Source organism: Gorilla gorilla, chromosome 18 (genome assembly GCF_029281585.2).
Source record: "Gorilla gorilla gorilla isolate KB3781 chromosome 18, NHGRI_mGorGor1-v2.1_pri, whole genome shotgun sequence".
Lineage (NCBI taxonomy): Eukaryota > Metazoa > Chordata > Mammalia > Primates > Hominidae > Gorilla > Gorilla gorilla.
Genome location: NC_073242.2, coordinates 75,604,783 through 75,626,950, shown reverse-complemented (window position 1 = coordinate 75,626,950; position 22,168 = coordinate 75,604,783). Strand labels below are relative to the sequence as shown.

At 39.9% G+C, this 22,168-nt stretch overlaps 1 protein-coding gene and 1 non-coding gene across 7 annotated transcripts in view; both read left to right on the top strand.

The window, feature by feature from the left end:
- Positions 1-1,926: 1,926 nt before the first annotated feature.
- Positions 1,927-22,168, top strand: part of LOC101140738 (ankyrin repeat domain-containing protein 26) — a 99,802-nt gene continuing 79,560 nt past the window's right edge. For 5 of the 6 annotated variants that reach the window (XR_002002978.4, XM_019011400.4, XM_019011402.4 and 2 more), the window contains exons 1-6: positions 1,947-2,365; positions 6,684-6,798; positions 6,961-7,134; positions 10,927-11,030; positions 16,975-17,042; positions 20,471-20,524. Coding sequence is in view for 5 of the 6 variants with exons in the window: in XM_019011400.4 (XP_018866945.3) it covers positions 2,115-2,365; positions 6,684-6,798; positions 6,961-7,134; positions 10,927-11,030; positions 16,975-17,042; positions 20,471-20,524 (766 nt within the window). In the remaining variant the exon portion in view is untranslated. Of the gene's footprint in view, positions 2,366-6,683; positions 6,799-6,960; positions 7,135-10,926; positions 11,031-16,974; positions 17,043-20,470; positions 20,525-22,168 lie in introns of all 6 variants that reach the window. The other variant, XM_019011397.3, reaches the window with a different exon arrangement.
- On the top strand, positions 14,776-14,878 carry LOC115931192 (U6 spliceosomal RNA). Its single transcript, XR_004067733.1, has one exon. It is a non-coding gene; the product is annotated as a U6 spliceosomal RNA (small nuclear RNA).

Here is a 22,168-nt window from a genome sequence, read left to right as displayed (position 1 = left end):
GCGAAGCTTTGAGAGTAACAAAGAGTAAGAAGATTAAAAGAATATGTAAACTCAAAAAAAAAAAAACAAAAAGAAAGAGAAAGGAAATAAAATATGCAAAATTTGGAAGTTGAAAAGCACATGGACAAGTGGGAACTGACTTGGTTCTCCCTACTGCTAGCTTAGGAGTCAGTTTTCTCTGCTGGGAAGTGCCTGGTGCAGGAATTGGCACTTTCAGGTACTTCTGGAAGTAAAGGTAAAGGTGAGATTTGAAAAAGCAGAAAATCGGCAGGGCACGGTGGCTTAGGCCTGTAATCCCAACACTTTGGGAGGCCGAGGGTGGGGGGGGGGAGGTGGATCACCTGAGGTCAGGAGTTCGAGACCAGCCTGGCCAACATGATGAAACCCCGTCTCTACTAAAAATACAAAAAATTAGCTGGGTGTGGTGGTAGACGCCTGTAATCCCAGCTAATCGGCAGGCTGAGGCAGGAGAATCGCTTGAACGTGGGTGGCAGAGGTTGCAGTGAGCTGAGGTCGAGCCACTGCACTCTAGCCTGGGCAACAAGAGCGCAACTCCATCTCAAAAAAAAAAAAAAAAAAAAAGAGGGTCTGTGGCCTGGCAGACACTAGGCGTAGTAGGCCACTGGAGTGCTGTACTGAAAATGGGGTTATGTGAATGGCTCCTAGTTTTCTTCTCTTTCTCCTTTTTCTTTTCTTTTTTGTCAGACAAGGTCTCGTCCTGTCACCCAGGCTGGAGTGCAGTGGTGCCATCTTGGCTCACTGCAACCTCCGCCTCCAGGGTTTAAATGATTCTCGTGGCTCAGCCTCCTGAGAAGCTGGGACTACAGGTGCCCGCCACCACATCCAGCTAATTTTTGTAGAGACAGGGTTCCTCCATGTTGCCCAGGCTGGTCTTTAACTCCTGAGCTCAAGCGATCCTCCCGCCTTGGCCTCCCACAGTGCAGGGATTACAGGCCTGAGTCACCGAGCCTGATCCCTAGTTTTCTTCTCATGCTCAGCTTCCAGGATGCCGACTGCCAGGTCTGTACTCTATGGGCAGAGGTTTATAGAAATGTTTTTTAGGTCTCCCTTCGTGGTCATTTCCCCAGAGATACTGTACAAATACTGGATGCTTTTTAAGGGAACGCCCCATGATTGACCTCTGGTAAAGCTCACAGTTGCTAAGCATCAGGGGATTGAGCCTCCAATCAGTGTGGTAATGTGCTGACTTTTTAAATGGAGCAGACCGCGCAGGATCCCCAGACAGCTGAGGAAAGACTCTAATGTGACACAGATGAATGCAACCCAGCATCTCCTCTGACTATCTTTCCTCCAGCAGCGCGGGACCCGGGGTCAGTCTCAACCAAGGCAGCCAGGCCGGACTGCAGCGGCGGTGGCTGCGTAGGGGCGGAACCGGCCGCTGGGCTCCATCCAGGTGGCTCTGGGCACAAGCCAGGGGAGCGGGCGCAGGCAGGCACCAGAAGCTGCGCTGGGAGGGTCTGCTGGCTGGGCAGGGAGTGGTGCGCTGCCTACTCTGAGGTCCTCGGTTCTGAGCTCAGCAGCCTTCGCTGGCGCCCGAGCTGCAGCCGCGATTTGCAAGGAGCTCCGCCCGCCAGAGAGTGTCCTCATGGGGGTTTCCCCGGGCGAGGCCTTCAGCATCCCAAGGTTCTCTGGCTGCTCTACCCTCAGTCCTGCGTTCCCACGTGGGAATGGCGTCTTCACACGTGACTTGGGCTAGAGTAGCTGGAACTTCAGGATGCCTTCCCCTTCCGGGGAATGTCCTGAAAACTCTGCCAACTCTCACTGACGTGGGGCGGGAACGCAGGGCTGGTGACAAGCTGTCATCGATGTTTCTGACACGTGAGCCATGCACATGCGCGCTGAGAACGGTTGGCCACCTGTCGGTTGTGCGCACGCGCAGTGACGAGCTGTCAGAGGTGCGCATGCGCGGTCGGGCTTACCGGCTTCGCTTGGCGCGGCTTGGCTGGTTGGCTTCGCTTGTTACTGGCTCTGACTTTGGAAACTGCGAAGTTTCCTGGTTGGAGGTGGTGGCTGACCAGAGTGGCTTGGTCTTACTGGGCCTCTGAGGCTGTGATAGGCGGACTGGTGCTGAGGTGTCTCGGATAGCCTCCGCCATGAAGAGGAGCTCTGGCTTCGGGGGCCAGAAGGGCCAGGGGCCCTCCTGCTCCTTCACCGGCTGGTGGTGTTGCAGGGCGGACGATGTCGCCGAGAGCGATGACAGCCCCTTCGCCCAGTGCGGGTACAATATCCAAGAGAAACACCTCGGCAAGCTCCACAGAGCTGCCAGCCGGGGTGAAGTCTCCAAGGTGGAGCGCATCCTTTCGAGCGGGAGCGCTGACTTGGATGAGAGAGACAAGAAGAAAAGGTGACAGGAGCTGGGGCTGGGGGCGGGGACTGGGAGGAGGCGGGTGTGTTGGAGAAGCGCCCCCTTTTTGGCGGGGGGATGCGGGGTGGGGGGCGAGCCCTCCTGACCCCGGGGTCCTGGCTTTCCTGACTCTGCAGGCTCCACAGCACCTGGCCTGGGGAAACCTTGGAGGGGTTAATTAAGTCTATACAGCACTTTATCTTGAATGGACACATTTCAAAACATATATATATATGTATATTTTAATGAGACGTAGTTTCGCTCTTTTTGCCCAGGCTGGAGTGCAGTGGCGCAATCTTGGCTTACTGCCGCCTCTGTCTCCCGGGTTCCAGTAATTCTCCTGCCTGAGCCTCCTGAGCAGCTGGGATTGTAGGTGCACGCTACCACTCCCGGCTAATTTTTGTATTTTTAGTAGAGACGGGGTTTCACCATGTTGGCCAGGCTTGTCTCGAACTTCAGATGATCCGTCCGCCTCGGCCTCCCAGAGTGCTGGGATTACAGGCGTGAGCCACTGCGCCTGGCCAACATAATGTTATATATGCTATAGACAGGTGCATAAGGAGAGCAATAATTCCCATGACATTTCAACTTCTGGGCTAACAATTCTTCAGATTATATCTAATATTTATTTTTATATAAATGTACATCTATGTAAATACGTTCTTTACTGAGGAACCTTAGAAGGAAACTTTGAAGTGGGAAGTCGTTCCTGTTCTTGAGTAGGAAGATTCGTTTTTCTTAAGATGTGAGCTCTTTGTCTATCAACTTTACATAAATCAGATAAAAATATCAAAGTTTTAACATTTTAAAATTAAACTTGTTGTCTGTGTTTTACTATTATGATGACATGAAAATGTTTTTTGTAATGAGGTGAGAAAGACTGGCCTTTCTATATATCAAAATGTGCTATTAATTTCCACAAATTGTTTATTAACAACTGAAAAGACAAATGAATGAAACAGAATAGAAGATCTAGAATTGCCCAAATACATGTAAGAATTTAGAACTTGATAATGTTGACATTTTAGATTAGTAGGAAGGGTGAATTATTCATAAATGAAATGCCTGCTGTTTGGAGAAAACGAACTAGATTTTTATGTCACAGAAATAAGTTCCTGATGAAATATAGATCAAATATTTTAAGTATACAAAATAAGGAAAGTACCAGAAGAAGACACACATGCCTTTTTATACAGATACATTTTTATGTTGACAAAGACCTTCTTAAGAACTTCACAAACAAGCATTCTGCAGGTTGATTTAGCAAAATAAAACTTAAAACACTCTGTAAATAAGAAAAAAAGACAACCTACTTGCAAAATATTTACACTACATACATATAACACACACATATAATACATACACATCAGGTGAAAAATGTATCTTCATATTACAGATAATTCAGATCAACAAGAAAATAATTCTAAATTTGGGCAAAGTACTTCTTTTGTAGATCTATAAGTGACATAGGAAAAAATATTTAGTATTTCTTGTAAGAGAAGTAATTCATGTTAAAAAAGAAATAAAATACTGTTTCCTATCCACAAAGTTTGTGAAGATGAAGACAGTGGTACTTATACGGCTGCTTAAAGTTTAAGTTGCTGATGAATTTTCAAGTACAGAATTTGGTGATAAGCACCACATTTGAAAAAAACATAAATGCCCTTCACTCATCAGTTCCATTATACTGAAATATTTGTAAAAAATAGAGATACATCCAATTTGTTTTTCTTAGTACTGCTTAAAACCTCAATGTATTAAGAAAAACTCATATGGTGGATTTTAGAACTAAATTTCAGTGCATCCATAGGATGGAATAGTAGCCGTTGAAGGTGTGTCTAGATGCAGACTTATTTTGACATGTGAAGATGTACTTTGCTATACAAATTGAGAAAAAATTATTTTGAGTGTACATACACACAGACTATGCTCTTGTTTTAGCTGAAAATATGTACCAAATATGAGTACATTTATTTCTGGGCATTTGTACTATAAGTACCTTTTTTTCTTGTCTGTGATTTCTGCAATGAGTTTGTATAAAAGTTATAGTAAAGGCTTATTATTAATGAAATAATCCTTGGGAAAAGAAGAATACATGAAACTTGCCTAGATAAAAATAATTTCTCACTTTGTATTATTTTATTTTTGTGGTTTGGTCTCTTCAGTTAACTTTTAGCCTTTTTTGGAGAAGGGGGAATCCTTTTATCTGTGCTTAAAGGTTTTATTATGAGTACATTTTCATTATATACATATGTTTTTATTATATACAGATTTACTATATATGTGAAAAAAACATTAAAAATTTTAGTTTAGTTGTGTCCTTATGAAAATAAAAAATAGCAAATATAAGTGATTATTACTATTACAAAAGTATTGCTTTATCTTATGGGAGTTTTCCTTAAAAATGTTGAACTCCCCAACTGTATTTTTCCATTTTTTTTAAATAAAAATAATTTTCTTTTTGAGGCAGGATCTCACCCAGGTTGGAGTGCAGTGGCACAATTATGGTTCACTGCAGCCTCGACCTCCTGTGCTCAAGTGATCCTCTCCTCAGCCTCTGAGTAGCTGGGACTGCTGGTGTGCGCACCATGCCTGGCTAATTTTTGTACTTTTTGTAGAGACGGGTATCGCCATGTTGTCCAGGTTGGTCTTAAACTCCTGGGCCCAAGTAATCCTCCCACCTTGGCCTCTCAAAGAGCTGCAATTACAGACATGAGGCACCACGCACAGCCTCCATTCTTTCAATCGATTTATTCATCAGACAGAGGAGGCTGGACACCTGTTATGTAGTACACATATTCTACTATCTTTCAGGATGCTTTCATCCTTAAAACCTTCATATTTACCTGCCTAGCTTGAGCAAACTGAGAGATTTAAAATTGGAGTATTATAACTTAATCTCAACTGAAGCTTTTCCTTCCTCCTTTAAGCATTTCTGAAGGTGGAAAATAGCAAAATAGAACTCTTTTTTTTTTTTTTTTGAGACCGAGTCTCTGTTGCCCAGGCTGGAGTGCAATGGCACAATCTTGGCTGATCTTGGCTCACCGCAGCCTCCGCCTTCTGGATTCAAGTGATTCTCTTGCCTCAGCCTCCTGAGTATCTGGGATTACAGGCGTGCACCACCACACCTGGCTAATTTTTGTATTTTTAGAAGAGACAGGGCTTCACCATGTTGGCCAGGTTGGTCTTGAACTCCTGACCTCAGGTGATCTGCCTGCCTCGGCCTCCCAAAGTGCTGGGATTACAGGCATGAGCCATTGTGCCCGGCCACAAAATATAACTTCTAACTACTCTTTTGAACGTTTATAACAGTCTTAAATGTGAATATTAATCATTGAAAGTGCCTGATTTACATCCATTCTATAAATCTAAATAGAAAATAAAATAAGCCGTATGCTTTCATTTGAATTCTGAATTTCTTTTGGCTTAAAGTGTTTTTTTTTTGAAAATCAAAATTAGAATGAGTTTGTTTTAAACATTTGTTGTCATCTTTATTTTCAGTCCTCTCATTCCATAGTACTTTTAAGAACTAAAATTTATTTAAATGCCATTTATATGACTAGAACGGCCCTAGATGTGTTGTATATACTAATTCTACTTATTGCAAGGCACCATGGATTCTGTGATGCCCTGTCATTTTATGTCTCAATAAGAGAATTGTTTAAATGTTGCCAATTTTAGTTGTAATAAGTCAAGAATTGTAAGTGGGATTCCAATGTCAGAGATGTTAACATATGAGCAAGTGAGCAACTCAGAATGATCAAAATACAATGTTACCTCTAATCTTTAAACATATCTCAAAGAAGATATAATTGTATCATTTTACTTAACAAAAATCTTGTATTTGTTAAGTAGTAGTATTAGTAATAATTGTAATACCTAACAAATACTGAGCTGTTATTTGTGCTAGGAATTGTCTAAATACTTTGTACAGAGTCTCATGCAAGCATCACAACAGTGTCCTGTGAGACAGCCAGTGTTTTTAACCCCACTTTATTAATAAGGAAATTGAGGCAAAAAAGGCTAAGCAATAAGTAGGAAGTGACCGAGTTTAAAGTAGGATTCCGGTCCAAGTTGAACTGAATCCAAAGGCCAAGGTCTTTCTATTGAAATAGGCTGCTCTTTCATTAATGTAGTGAGTAATAAGAGAGAGTAAAAAGTGTGATTTCTTCACAAAAAATTAAATATTTGTTTGGAAGGCAGAGAAATCACATGCTACTCAATGTTTATAATTATATAGATGATTTTATGTTTTCAGATGATTTTATGATTTTATGTTTTCCAATAGTTTCCTAAAAATGTCATCTCCCTCTCATAGGACTGCTCTGCATTTGGCCTGTGCCAACGGCCATCCAGAAGTGGTAGCTCTTCTGGTGGACAGAGGATGTCAACTTGATGTCTTTGACAACAAAAACAGGACTGCTCTGCTAAAGGTACATAGTAGTCAATGATTTCAGCATGAGATGGATTTGATACAAATACATAGAATAAAATAAAATCCATCTCATTTAAACAGAACTCATTGGTGAAACTTGTGGAATGCTTATTTTGAACTCCTAGAATTTACAATCTATTTCTTGGTCTAACACTGACAGGCGGTACAATGCCAGGAAGAGGAATGTGCGACTATTTTGCTAGAACACGGAGCCGACCCAGACCTTCCAGATGTCTATGGCAATACTACCTTACACTATGCCATCTACAATGAGGATATCCCAATGACAAAAAAACTGCTTTTACACCATGCCAATATTGAATCAGCAAACAAGGTATAGATCAACCAACTTTATTTTCAAAATATTTGAAATGCATTTGTTTTAACATTGACTTATGTACAGATCAGTTTTCCATATTTGGAAGCTCAAGCATAACCTGAATAAAAATATTTGGAAATAACTTAATTATAAAATATTACTTTAAATATTGATACTTTTAAAGAAGTATTAGAGGGTATATCTTTTTAAATGTATTTATGGTAAAATTTTTGAAAACACTGAATTTGAAAAGGTAATACTTTTAAATTTTTTCCTTCCAAGTTTTTTTTTCTAATTATTATACAATTACCCTGGAAAGTAAAATTTGCTCTGGAAATAAGCTTTATCTTAAAATGCCAGCAAAGCTAACACATTTTAAATAAACAGAAATCTTGATGCTGTTGATAAGTTCCTACATAGAGTAATATATATGAAAATGATTTAACTCTCAGTAGCAGGGCTTAAAAGGGAAAAATGGAAAAGGAAAGGAGAGCAACCAGAAATATGCAGGCCAATTTGGAAATTAGGTAATTGAGGGAAAATACTGAGAAGAGTTTTTTTTGTTGTTGTTTGCTTTTTGTTTGTTTGTTTCCAGTTTATGTGTCTAGACAAGATTCTTTTCAGTTTTGGGGATAATAGTTTTCAGTTTGGGAGAGAGTTAATGAGTTGTTCTCTCATCTAGAGATCAATTTTAGGAGGACTGTGAGGAAACCAGTTTGGCTGTGAATAGGTGGTGATGAAGTGGGAAACCCTTAAGCAAGTAATTAACTGACTTATCCTATGCTGGCAGAAACAGCCACTTAGATAAATGTCTAAACGCTGCTCTCAAATCTAGACTGTCTTGAGGGGAAGGTGGAAGATAAGGAGCTTACAAATAGCAAAGTCAAGTTGGATTTTGAGTTTACTAGTCCCTATTCTATTCCTACCCAAACAAATTGTGTGGAGTTTTCAGTAAATGTAAAAGAGAGAAAAAAAACTCTCAGTAAATGTAAAACAGAGAGTAAAAACTCTCTTTTACTCTTTCCTCTTTTTGGCCAAATCCTCAAAGATAAAGGTAACTGGTCATGTGGTGAGAGATGATGGAAGTAACTGTCGATTGCACTAGTTCTCAGCTAGAATTGTGCATCACCGTAACCTAGGGAAATATAAAAAATTCTACAAAGCTAACCTCTCCTCTGATGATTTTGATATAGTAAATCTAATAAAGCCTAGACATACATGTTTACAAATATTTCCTTGGATCCAGGCATGGTGAAACATAGCTACAGTTCCAGCTACTCAGGAGGCTGAGGTGGGGCTATTGCTTGAGGCCAGGAGTTTGAGTCTAGCCTGGGCAACATAGTAAGACCCCATCGCTGACTAAATAACAGCAAATTCCTCAAAATTCTGATACATGTCTGGTTAAGAATCACTGAATAGATAAGTGTAATACATAAATTGCTCTTCTAGAGTTAAGAAATCTCTAGAAGAGTTGGAGTTTGATAGGTTCTACTTCCTTAAAATCTCTCCTTTTCAATAATATTAGCCCATTTTTCTTTACCTTTGTGGTTGGGAAGCTAAAAGAAATATTGTTGGCAATATCTATCAGCTTACAGAATAACACCTTTTCCTTCCCACCATTAACTATTTACTGCCATTCAGCGGGTCTTTATAAATTTTCTATGGGTAGTCTTTCTTTTTAAAAATTTTTTTGAGACAAGATCTTGCTCTGTCACCTAGGCTGGAGTGCAGTGGCACAATCAAAGCTCAGTGCAGCCTCAACCTTCTGGAACTCAAGTGATCCTCCTACCTCAGCCTCCTGAGTAGCTGAGACTACAGACATGCACCATCATGCCCAGCCAATTTTTAAATTTTTTGTACATACAGGGTTTCACTATATTGCCCAGGCTGGTCTCAAACTCTGGGTTGCTTCAAGCAGCCCTTCTGCCTCAGCTTCCAAAAGTGCTGGGATTACAGGCATGAGCTAGTACACTCAGCCTGGGCAGTATTTCACTAAGTGGAGGCTGACCCCTTCAGGACTTCACATCTCTTTGTTACCATTCAGGTAATTAGGCCAATAAATCTTTATTACAAGTGGAGTTTCCTTAATTAGAATTGTAGCAAATTCTAAACATTTTGTTGTTGTTGTTGAAGCTGTATTATGGGCTATATCAGTATGTCTGTTCATAGAGTTTTGGCATAATCAGGATGACAGTTTTAAACCCTGAAAACCATGAAGTTACTAAGAGTACAGATATAAATTCTTTTTTTTTTTTTTTTGAGATGGAGTTTTACTCTTGTCCCCCAGGCTAGAGTGCAGTGGCTTAATCTCAGCTCACTGCAACCTCTGCCACCCGGGTTCAAGAGATTCTCCTGCCTCATTCTCCTGAATAGCTGGGATTGCCGGCGCCTGCCACCACGCCGAGCTAATTTTTTGTATTTTCAGTAGAGACAGGGTTTCGCCATGTTGGGCAGGCTGGTCTTGAACTCCTGACCTCAGGTGTTCCGCCTGCCTCGGCCTCCCAAAGTGGTGGGATTACAGGCGTGGGCCACCGCACTCGGCCATAAATTCTTTTAATCATTTCGTTTCAGCATTCCTATGAACTAAATATCTATTTGGCTAACAATCTCAGAAAACTACTTACTAACAGATTTTAAATGAATAAATGCTAGAAAAATTATTGAGATGGGTAGTGTGAGTCTTAGCAGCAAATTTTATTACATGTTGGGGACTGTTTTTTTGGTAAAACATCTGAAACTAAAGAAAAAATATTTTACATGCAAACACTTAATTTGGCAACACATCCACGGCAAGTTTAAAAATGCAAGGGCTGCGGTCTAAATATGGCCCATAGGTATGTTTCACTTGCCTTCATAAATTGTGTCAACAGGTAAAATTTAGGAGACTCATATACAAATCTGGATTTTAGGCTTCTCTTAAGAATCAAATCTGGTGTCCCTTGAGCCCACATCACTGTTTGGTCTGATGTGCAGAGGTTACCCCTTTCTATGAGGCCTGTGTTCTCTAGTTTGCTGTGGTGCCCACCTAGGTACCTCACTTAGGTCACCCCCTTTGCCCTTGTAAGCATTTGACAACTCTCGTCTTACAGTATATTTTGATAAAGATGTCAAGGCTTTCAAGACAGTTTCTATTTGTTTATAATATATAGCCTATATTTTATATAAATCCCTTAGCACCAGAGTTGAATTTTAAAATTTAGAAGTTTAAAAAAAAACTGCTAAATTCTATATTCTTTTTATTTATGGTAAATATTCTTTATATTTAACTCTCATTTTTTTATATTTGCCATAAATAACCACCTTCTCATTAGCGTGCCTATAAGCCTTTCTAGGTTATTCTTAGCTGTAGCTGGATGTGTTACACATCTGGTAAAGTAAACATTCTTTGCAATGCAGCTTAAGAAACACTAGTCTAGACGCAATAATTTAGATCATGAATAAAAACGCTTGAAGCTTTTACTAATATGTCTTAAGATTTGGGAATATAGAGATAAAAGATAGAGCCCCTGCCCTCAAGAAGCTCTTGGTTTACATGGAAAACAATAAAATCATTACAATATACTATGTTAAGTGCTGTGACAGAAGCGAAGATTATTGGAGCTGGTATTGAAGTGAGTTTTGGAGATGACCAGAGTTCATGTGGTGAGGCGGAGGAGGAGGGGTTTTTCCAAGGGAAGGAACAGCACAGGGAAAAGCAAAGAAGAATAAAAAGGAAGGGACTTACTTACTTACATAAATATAAAGTTTCCAGTTCAGTTGAGAAATATGTAACGTTGTGAATTATCAGTTGCTCTTGCCGTTTTACAGGATGAACTCACACCATTTTTGCTAGCTGTACATGAACAAAAACAGCAAATGGAAGACTTTTTAAGAAAGCAAAAAGAAAATTTAACTGCAGTTAAGCTTGAAAGGTACAGTAATTAGTTCTTTTTTTAAAACCTGACTGATATTCTAGAGTGATAACAGTCTCTCTAGTTAGAAATACTAGATTAATAAGAAGATTAACTTGTAATTATTGTGATATAGTAAAAAAATCAATACAAATCATCGGTTAAGTAGAAAAACAATTATTTGGACTGGGCAACATAGAGAAGAGTATATAGTATGATTCATCTTCTCTTATTATATTGACTGGTGTTTGTTATTTGTAATGTGATGTTTTTGGTCATGTGACCTGACCAAAGTGTTTTTATATTGGTTTTGTTAGTTGTATGAAATGTAGATTTTAACTTTTAGTATACTTTAAGATTTAATAAATATTGAACTTCTTAACCCTTTTATAGTAGTTTTTAACCTCTGCTTCTTATATGCTCTTCCTTTAAACATGCTGTATTAGACATAAATAGGAGTTGAAAATCATTTTTTCTTCTAGATGACTCTTTAAGTTGCTTTCTTTGAAAAATAGTAATGTTAAGTTATCCCTATGTGGCTGTTAATTGCTATTACCAGATACCGTGGGTTCATTAGTTTTTTCTATTTCATTTCTAGTGTATTTTGATGTTTTTATTTTATTTAATTTATCTTTTTAGGCAGAGTCTCGCCCTGTCACCCAGGCTGGAGTGCAGTGGTGCAATCTCAGCTCACTGTAACCTCCACCTCCAGGGTTCAAGCGATTCTCCTGCTTTAGCCTCCTGAGTAGCTAAGACTACAGGCACATGCCACCATGCCCAGCTAATTTTTTGTATTTTTAGTAGAGATGGGGTTTTACCATGTTAGCAAGGATGGTCTTGAACTCCTGACCTCAGGTGATCCACCCGCCTTGGCCTCCCAAAGTGCTAGGATTACAGGCATGAGCCACTGCACCCGGCCCTGATGTTTTTATTTGTAATTGCTATGGGCAGAGGAAGAAAATATAGCTTTAAATGAATAACTTCTTCTAATGAAGACAAGCCATAGGTGGGTGAAAAAGAGAAAAGAGCTAGGCTTTACATTCACACAAGACTGGGTTTAAGTCCTAGCTTTCTCACTTGCTAGAAATGTGACCTGGGAACATTACTTATCACCAAATATGTTTTTCTATATGAAAAGGAGGATAATAATATATCCTTCAAGGGTGGTTGTGTGGAAGAAAGATTTATATATATATATAAAATTTAGTTCAGTGCCTAGCACATGTGTATCGACATCATTAACTGAAACTACTATGATTATTATTATTATTACCGTTAGTATTAGTATTATTGTTTCCTGCCTGCAGATGGCTCTTACTTATCTGACCCCTAGCTGATTTTGAATTACAATGTATCTGTCTTTAAATCTTTGCCTACATTAGATAAGGGATCTCAGCATAGTTTCTTGCTCATCAAAGGACTTTAAGTTAGCAACTTCTATGATGTAATACCCTACTGGGACAAGAGGCTTTTTTTTTTTTTTTTAAGCATTGGTGATAATTTATGAAGATGAACACTTGAGCACCCAAGATGCTTATGTTTGTTAGTACATGTAAATGTTTAATTCTACATGGACAGGCAAGATATTAAATTGGTATATTATATCAAATTAGCTTTTTAAATAACTTTCTTAAAGTTCCTAAGAAAGAATTTATCTCTCTGGTGTTTTAAAACAGCCCTCATTCTTGCTGTACATTGTGAATCAGCAAGAATAGTCAGCATTCTTCTTCAGCAAAATGCTGATGTGTTTTCCCAAGATATGTCTAGATGGGCTGCAGAAGATTATGCCATTTTTAGTCCTTTTACTAGGCAAGTTTTTATATTAGAAGGCTAGTTTACACTAAATTGAGGCTTAAAATAATTATAGCTGTTGCATCCTATACATCAGGTGAGATTTTATAGTTTAATTCAGGTCGTTTTGGAGTGACAGTGAGTTAGTCCACTTTATCAGCCAGAAATCAGGCAAAAGGCTGGACTGGTTAGAAGTATCAATGGGTGCAGAATTCTTTATCTCAGGACTTTTGAGATCTTTACCTTAGAGATCCCAACATTGTCCCTTTTACTCCAAGTATAGCCACATGCGTAGGATAAAAATAGTGCCACATCTCTGATTTCTCTAATTAATTATTTGGGTCTTGAAATGTTCAGTTTAGCAGAAAATCTTGTATGGTCTTTTGAGGGCTCTCTCCTATACCCTCCTCTTTCAATTTTTCAAGAATCTAAGGGGTTTCCTAAGTCCAAGAAGGATAAAAATGACAATCTTTTACCGGTCAGAAGGAAGGGAAGAAAAGGACATTCTAATCATTCTGTTGTTTCCATTGATTCTTTTCCTGCATTATTGCCGTTAAAAGTGGTTCTGCAGTCTGTTAATGCTTGACTTTTCCCACCAGGATTCGCTTACTAATTCAGAGCCCTCAGTTTTCATGGTGATTCATACCTAGACTTCATAGCTATAACTTTTTTTAGTTCACATACATATATGCTCAGCCATTGTTCCCAAAGCACTAGCATCCTGCTCTGACAGCTGGGCATCCTAGCTTTAGCCACACACATAGTGAGAAAATTGACCAACCTTAGCCGGTCGCGGTGGCTCACGCCTGTAATCCCAGCACTTTGGGAGGCCGAGGCGGGCGGATCACGAGGGCAGGAGATCGAGACCATCCTGGCTAACACGGTGAAACCCCGTCTCTACTAAAAATGCAAAAAATTAGCCGGGCGAGGTAGCGGGCGCCTGTAGTCCCAGCTACTCAGGAGAGTGAGGCAGGAGAATGGCGTGAACCCAGGGGGCGGAGCCTGCAGTGAGCCGAGATCGCGCCACTGCACTCCAGCCTGGGTGAGAGCGAGACTCCGTCTCAAAAAAAAAAAAAAAAAAGAAAATTGACCAACCTTCCCCCACACTCGAAACCTTCTGTGGAGCCCACATCTTAGCCTAGACTTAGCTGAGGCATTCGTGGTAAGTTATCCTTTGAGGCCCTTGTTTGTCTTTTTTCTATCAAATAGTAGAGATTGTTCTAAACTGTCAAAGAGGTTAAATAATGTTGCAGAAAGAGATCAGTGTTTTCTTACTCCATTGTTACCAGATCTGTACTCTGAGGCGCCTTTACAGCTGTTTAGCACATTTTCTTAGGGAGTGGAAGGTTCTATATTATCCTTCCCTAGAGCAGTGGGTGCCAATTTGTGTGTTTTCTTTTTCTTTCTTTTTTTTTTTTTCAATTTGTGGTTTTATCCTCAAGCAATCTGTTTTCCATAATAATGAAAATCTCCCAAGTTACTTGCATTTCTTTTCTTTTCTTTTCTTTTCTTTTTTTTTTTTTTTTTTGAGATGGAGTCTTGCTCTGTTGCCCAGGCTGGAGTGCAATAGTGTGATCTCGGCTCACTGCAACCTCCGCCTCCTGGGTTCAAGCAATTATCCCACCTCAGCCTCCCAAGTAGCTGGGATTACGGGCATGCACCACCACACCTGGGTAATTTTTGTATTTTTAGTAGAGACGATGTTTCACCATGTTTGCCGGGCTGGTCTCGAACTCCTGACCCCAGGTAATCCGCCTGCCTCAGCCTCCCAAAGTGCTGGGATTACAGGCATGAGCCACCATGCCTGGCCTAACTACTTGCATTTCTACCTCAAGTTTTAAAAATATTTTCATATTCTACCTCACAGGAAGCCATTCAACAGAATTATCTGAATCTCAAGTAGGTTTATTGGGTTTATCAGAGCTAAGTCTCATCCATGACTCATGAGTATTCACGTGTAAAGTAGGTTTTGTCTTTGCTTCAGCAGCACACATCCTAACACTGGAATAATACAGAGAAAATTAGCATTGCTCCTGCATAAGGATGACAAACAAGTTCATGAAGTGGTTCATATTTTGTGCAGTCCCTGGAGGTCATTTGACAATTTTCTGACTAGCTCCGAGGAAACAGCATGAGTCAAAGCAAAATGGTTGGCACTTAATATTGAAATTGTGATTTTCACTACAAAAATATTCACATACAGTGATCTATGGAATGAGAATGGAGCTGAGTAAAACATGGGATGTTGTGTGCAAATATATTGTTAGTATGTGTCTCAGAAATGAGAAAATGTCAACTTGCATCTTCTTCATGGAACTTACAAAAAGAGTTTTATCTTTTATGTCAGTTGGAGGTGAACATGGAGATTAAGCATCATTCTAACAAAGATCTACTGGTTCAGAGTTTGAGTCTGTAAAGAAGGAATAGTAGTCCAAGGCAGCTCTTAATATCTATTAGTTTTTTCCCTTTGGTATGATCGATGAGCTCAGTAACAGTAGACAATTAATGTTATCTAATTTAATGAGATAATAGGTTTATAAATAAATGTAGTTACAAACAATGAAATATATGAGATGCCCTAAATTAGAAGCCACAAAGAGTAGAACACCTAATAAACAAAATTAGGACTTAATAACATTTCCCAAGTACCACAACATTTCAATATTAGAACCTACAAAAAATACGCATTGGATATTATTTGCAGTTCCAAGATAGTTTCACCAATAAAGTTCAAGAACAAATTATTTCATTGCTTCACTATTTTTCTGAACATTCAAAATACGTTATCTCAAGTTTTTATAACAACCTAGTAAAACAAGACAGTAAAATTCTCACTTTTTAGAAGACATTGAACCTAACAAAAGCAACTTATCCAAGAACTAGTAGCTTTTGGTTATGGAGCTAGGGCTTATTCTGAGTTAAGACATTTTCCATTATGTCAGGCTTGTAGGGTCCAACCCCACAGGGTCGGTGGGTTTTCTCCCCGTGTGCGGAGACGAGAGAGTGTAGAAATAAAGACACAAGACAAAGAGATAAAAGAAAAGACAGCTGGGCCCGGGGGACCACTACCACCAAGACGTGGAGACCGGTAGTGGCCCAGAATGCCAGGCTGCGCTGATATTTATTGGATACAAGACAAAGGGGCAGGGTAAGGAGTGTGAGCCATTTCCAATGATAGGTAAGGTCACGTGGGTCATGTGTCCACTGGACAGGGGGCCCTTCCCTGCCTGTCAGCTGAGGCAGAAAGACAGAGGAGAGAGACAGCTTATGCCATTGTTTCTGCTTATCAGAGACTTTTAGTACTTTCACTAACTTGTTACTACTATCTAAAAGGCAGAGCCAGTGTACAGGATGGAACATGAAGGCGGACTAGGAGCGTGACCACTGAAGCACAGCATCACAGGGAGATGGTTAGGCCTCCGGATAACTGCAGGCGGGCCTGACATCAGTCAGGCCCTCCACAAGAGGTGGAGGAGTAGAGTCTTCTCTAAACTCCTCCGGGGAAAGGGAGACTTCCTTTCCCTGTCTGCTAAGTAGCGGGTGTTTTTCCTTAACACTGACGCTACCGTCAGACCACGGTCCGCTTGTCAACGGGCGTCTTCCCACATGCTGGCGCTACAGCTAGACCAAGGAGCCCTCTGGTGGCCCTGTCCGGGCATGACAGACGGCTCGCATTCTTGTCTTCTGGTCACTTCTCACCATGTCCCCTCAGCTCCTATCTCTGTATGGCCTGGTTTTTCCTAGGTTATGATTGTAGAGTGAGGATTATTATAATATTGGAATAAAGAGTAATTGCTGCAAACTAATGATGAATGATATTAATACATAATCATATCTATGATCTGTATCTAGTATAACTATTATTTTATATATTTTATTATACTGGAACAGCTCGTGCCCTTGGTCTCTTGCCTTGGCACCTGGATGGCTTGCCGCCCACAAGGCTAATGCAAGTTAATTTACCGAACTATACTGCCTTCAGTTCATGAGTACTTCATGTTATTTTTGCTTAAAGAGAAGTTTGTAGAGCTTACAAATGGGAAGTGTATGGGATAATTAAAATTCTAAAATTAACACTGATATCATTTGAAATACTCTAATAATTTAACATTTTTGGTAATTATTTTTATACCAGTTTTAAAATAGTAATTTTACTTATTTCGTTTTTACACAGCATTCACCAAGTAATGTCTGAATACAAAGAAAATGAGACACCTAGAAATCCTCCAAATAGCAATCCAGGTAAGACTTCTGGTAGTAAATTACTCTTGGTGGTGTTACCATAGATTAACAAATAAGAGCAAGGAAGTTTTAATCACCAAAGAGTAGTTTAAAAGCTCACTATGTAAACTGCACATATACATACACACACACATATATATATACACACACATATACACATTTGTGTGTGTGTTTTAAATTTCTTTTTAGTAGGTTAGATTTCAGATTTAAAAAGTTGTGTGTAGATAATTTATAATCTCAAACAGTATTATCTGAAAGGAATCATTTCTTTAATTGTAGTCCCTAAAATCTTATATGATTTTTTTTGTATAAATAAGAAAAAAGATTTTTAAGTTAGTATGTGGTATATTTTATTTATAGTCTCATTATAACAAACTGGATATGTTATGAAATTGGAGCTTCTATTTAATTTTTAAAATAAATGGTTTTTATTGCCGCGCACGGTGTGGCTCATGCCTATAATCCTAGCACTTTGGGAGGCTGAGGCAGGTGGATCACCTGAGGTTGGGAGTTCGAGACCAGCCTGACCAACATGGAGAAACCCTGTCTCTGCTAACAATACAAAGTTAGCTGGGCATGGTGGCGCATGTCTGTAATCCCAGCTACTCGGGAGGCTGAGGCAGGAGAATCGCTTGAACCCGGGAGGTGGAGGTTACCGTGAGCCAAGATCATGCCATTGTACTCCAGCCTGGGCAACAAGAGCAAAACTCCATCTCAAAAAAAAAAAAAAAAGGCTTTTATTTAGTAAATAAATGTCAATTACAGTTGACCTTTGAATAACATAGGATTTAGCAGTACTGACCCCGTGTGCAGCTGAAAACCTGTGTGTAACTTTTGATTCCCCCCAAAATTAGCTACGAATTAGATGACCATTGACCAGGAGCCTTATTCATAACATAAACAGTTAAGACATTTGGTATGTTACGTGTGTTACTGTACTATATTCTTACAAGAAAGCAAGCTAGAGAAAAATGGCTATTAAGAAAATCATAAGGAATAAAAATATATTTACTATTTATTAAGTGGAAGTGGGTCATCCTAATGGTCTCCAAGTTGAGTAGGCTGAGGAGAAGGAGGAAGAAGGAGATTGGTCTTGCTGTCTCAGGTGGCAGAGGTGGAAGAAAATCTGCATATAATTAGACCGCTGCAGGTTAAGCTCCTGTTGTTCAAAGGTCAACTGTATTACATAGTGATTTATGTCACTAAAAAAAGTAACTTTTTAGAACTGGGAACTCAACAATACCTTTCTGGTACCATAAACAAATGTCAATAAGAACTGTAAAACTTATCCAGTGTGTACTAATACTAATAGAAAATTATTTTTTTGAAGATACCAAGTGTAGAAGTCAGAAAAGCATTTTCTTGTTGAAAAGCACAGGTCATGTTACATATTCTTATACCAACAAGGTCTCACTTATTGACTTCATTCTTCCTAATTTGAAATTGAATGAGATACATTTACTTCATTAGAACAAGATAAGTTCTTCTCTCCACTAGTTAATTGTCATGATAACAGTAATTTTGTTAGAACAAAACACTTTTACCAGTAGCCAAAAGGTTATTGTAATGAATACCAGAAATATTCAACTCTAGGCTCAACAAATTATAATAAAAGTATAAAAGTGCTTCGCAATAACAAAAATGCTACTATGCTACCTAGATGTCACACCAAATACATTGTACAGTCTGAACTGTATGAGGACACTTTTAATTTAGTACATATTAATCGAAGAACTTTTTTTTTTTTTTTTTTTGAGACGGAGTCTCGCTCTGTTGCCCAGGCTGGAGTGCAGTGGCGCGATCTCAGCTCACTGCAAGCTGTGCCTCCGGCGTTCACGCCATTCTCCTGCCTCTGCCTCCCGAGTAGCTGGGACTACAGGCACCTGCCATGACGCCCGGCTAATTTTTTTGTATTTTTAGTAGAGATGGGATTTCACTGTGTTGGCCAGAATGGTCTCGATCTCCTGACCTCGTGATCCGCCCACCTCGGCCTCCCAAAGTGCTGAGATTACAGGCGTGAGCCACCGCGCCCGGTCTAATCGAAGAACTTTTACAAGTTAGATTTTGCAAGCTACAGGTGAGAAACACGTAGTCTTGGTCTTTAAGGTGCTCATAATAGACTACAGCTGTCCTTATTTCATATCTGTGTGTTTTTTCAAGATTTTTTTTTTTTTTTTTTTTTGAGACGGAGTCTTGCGCTGTCACCCAGGCTAGATGCCGTCTTGGTTCACTGCAACCTCTGCCTTCTGGATTCAAGCAATTCTCCCTGCCTCAGCCTCCTGAGTAGCTGGGATTATAGGCACCCACCACCATGCCCGGCTAATTTTTTTTGTATTTCTAGTAGAGATGGGGTTTCACCATGCTGGCCAGACGTCTCGAACTCCTGACCTCAGGTGATTCACCCGCCTCGGTCTCCCAAAGGGCTGGGATTACAGGTGTGAGCCACCGCACCTGGCCAATAATTTTCAAATAAAATATTTTTATTCATTTATACACTTGTCCATTTAATGAATAAACTATCAAGAGTGTTTTAGGGAGTAAGCTTCTTTTGTTATCATGTTGCAGAATACAAACATTTAAAAATACAGTCAGGGGCTGGGTGTGGTGGCTCAGGCCTGTAATCCCAGCACTTTGGGAGGCTGAGGCTGGCGGATCACCTGAGGTCAGGAGTTGGAGACCAGCCTGACCAACATGGTAAAACCCTGTCTCTACTAAAAATACAAAAATTAGCCAGGTGTGGTGATACACGCCTGTAATCCCAGCTACTTGGGAGATTGAGGCAGGAGAATTGCTTGAACCCAGGAGATGGAGGTTGCAGTGAGCCAAGATCGCCCCACTGCATTCCAGCCTGGGCAACAGAGAGACTCTGTCTCAAAAAAAAAAAAAAAATACAGTCAGGGCTGGGCATGGTCACTCATACCTATAATCCCAGCACTTTGGAAGGCTGAGGCAAAATAATTGCTTGAGCCTAGGAATTTGAGACCAGCTTGGGTAACACAGTGAGACCACAACTCTACTAAAAATAAAAATCAAAAAATGAAAAAGTTAGCTGGGCGTGGTGGCATGTACCTGTAGTCCCAGCTACTTGGGAGGCTGCATTCCAGCCTGGGCAATGGAGCAAGACCATCTCAAAAAACAAAACAAAAACAAAACAGTCAGGAGCTTGTTACGATCATTTTCATTTATATTATTTGCTACTTCATTCAGTGCCTACTACTATGTGCTGGATGCCGTCTGGAAGTGTATAATGATCACTTATTATGTTAAATATGTGCCAGACACTTGAAGTATGTGGTGAGGAATGAAAGCTGTTAAAAAGTGGGTAGGATTTCAGGTAAGCATGCAGAAGGGGTAGAACTTTTCTAGGTAAAGAGGCAGAAGGATGATGTGGGCAGAAGGAACTTCTGACAAGTTTTCATGTTTGTCAGAAGGAACATCTAACAAGATGGCGTGCTTGGGAGAAGGAGCAGCAGGTGCAAAAGGTAAGATGCTTGAGTGAACTTTGCAGGGTTTATGAGCAGTTCTATTTTGCTGTTGCAGAAACTGAGATGGGAGTGGTTGGGAATAGGGAAAAACCTAGGTAAGGCAAGCTCATGATAGACTTTTTAATACTTTATCGTATTAAACTGAGTAGATGTTATCCTGCAGGCTATGGGAAATTTACCAGGTAGAGTGCTTTGGGCTGCAAATACTAAAGGACCTAACTAACAGTGACTAAAACAATAGGAAGCAGAGTTGCTTTGGTGGGTGGTTCAGTGATAACACTGGGTCCCACTTGGTGTCCCTGTTTCAGCTGTGCTGTTTTGTACATGTCTCCTTTCATGGCCGGCTAATTAGCAAGAGCTCCAAATATCATGTCCTCACAACACAATTTCTGAAGGCTGGAAGGGCTGCTTTTCTTCTCATGTTTCTTTGAAATAGGGAGAAAACTCAGAAGCTTGCAGTGGGCTTCCTTTCACATTTTATTGGCTTTGTTACACCAAATGCTCATTCCTAAACCAGGCACTGGGAAAACAAATGTAATGACCATGATTAAATTAGAATAGTTATTTCTTTTGTTGGGGATGGGGAGGGAGTATTAGGATGATAAATATTCAAATAGACTTGTGGTTCTCCAGCAAGAAAGATAAGGAATGGTCATCGGGTAGGGAGGCAGCAATGTTTTCTGTGGGAATTCATTATAGAATTGTGAGCAGAAAAGTCACAAGATTAGATTTGAGTATTAGGACATTCTGATTATGGTAATTAAGAAGCTTTTAATGTAAAGAACCAGGTGGGAAATATTTCAGGCCATGTGGTCTCTGCCATATCTACTCAACCCTGCCATGGTAGTGTGAAAGCAGTCATAGATAATATGTAAGCAAAAGGCAGGACTGAGCTTCCATAAAACTATTTACAAAACCATTAGGCAGGCTAGGTTGGACCTGCGGCCTGCAGTTGGATGATTCCTCATATGGAGGATAGATGGAAAGTACCACATAAAGAGACTGTAAGACAAAGGAAGCTTTTGCAGTAGCCAAAGCTATAGCTTCCTTGTCACCAATCCTTGGACTAGCATCAGTCCATTATGAGGGTTTCACCCATCCATGGTGAAATAAATGATGTTAGAAAGCTACTTAGTAATTTTAAAATGTTGATCTTTCTCTTGGTTTTTGCCTTTTTCATTTGTTTTGCTTGTTTTTTTATTTAAGAAATAATATTAATAGTTGGTAGCCTGTAAAAGCCAGTAGTTAAGAACCAGTGGTAGTGGAAATATAAAGCAGAGACAGAGAAGAGACAGAGATAATATGAGTTAGTGATTATTGGATATACAAATTTAGGGCACAGAGAGAAATCTCAGATGATTTACCGGTTTCCAGGTCATGAACTAGCATTTAACCTGGACATGAGGAAGGAGTAGGAGATTTGCAGGTGAATGGAGAAGAGCAGCAGATCAGCAGGAATGACTAACCTCTTTCTGTGCATGTTGAGTTAAATGGAATATTCACGTAGGATATTTTCAGTAGGTAATTGGATTTTAGGCATTTCTAGCTGGAGGTAGAACTGAGGTTGGAGCTGCTGACTTGGAATAACGTAGGCAAGGTCATAGATCTGAATGAGCTTGTCCATGATAGGAAAGACGTGGA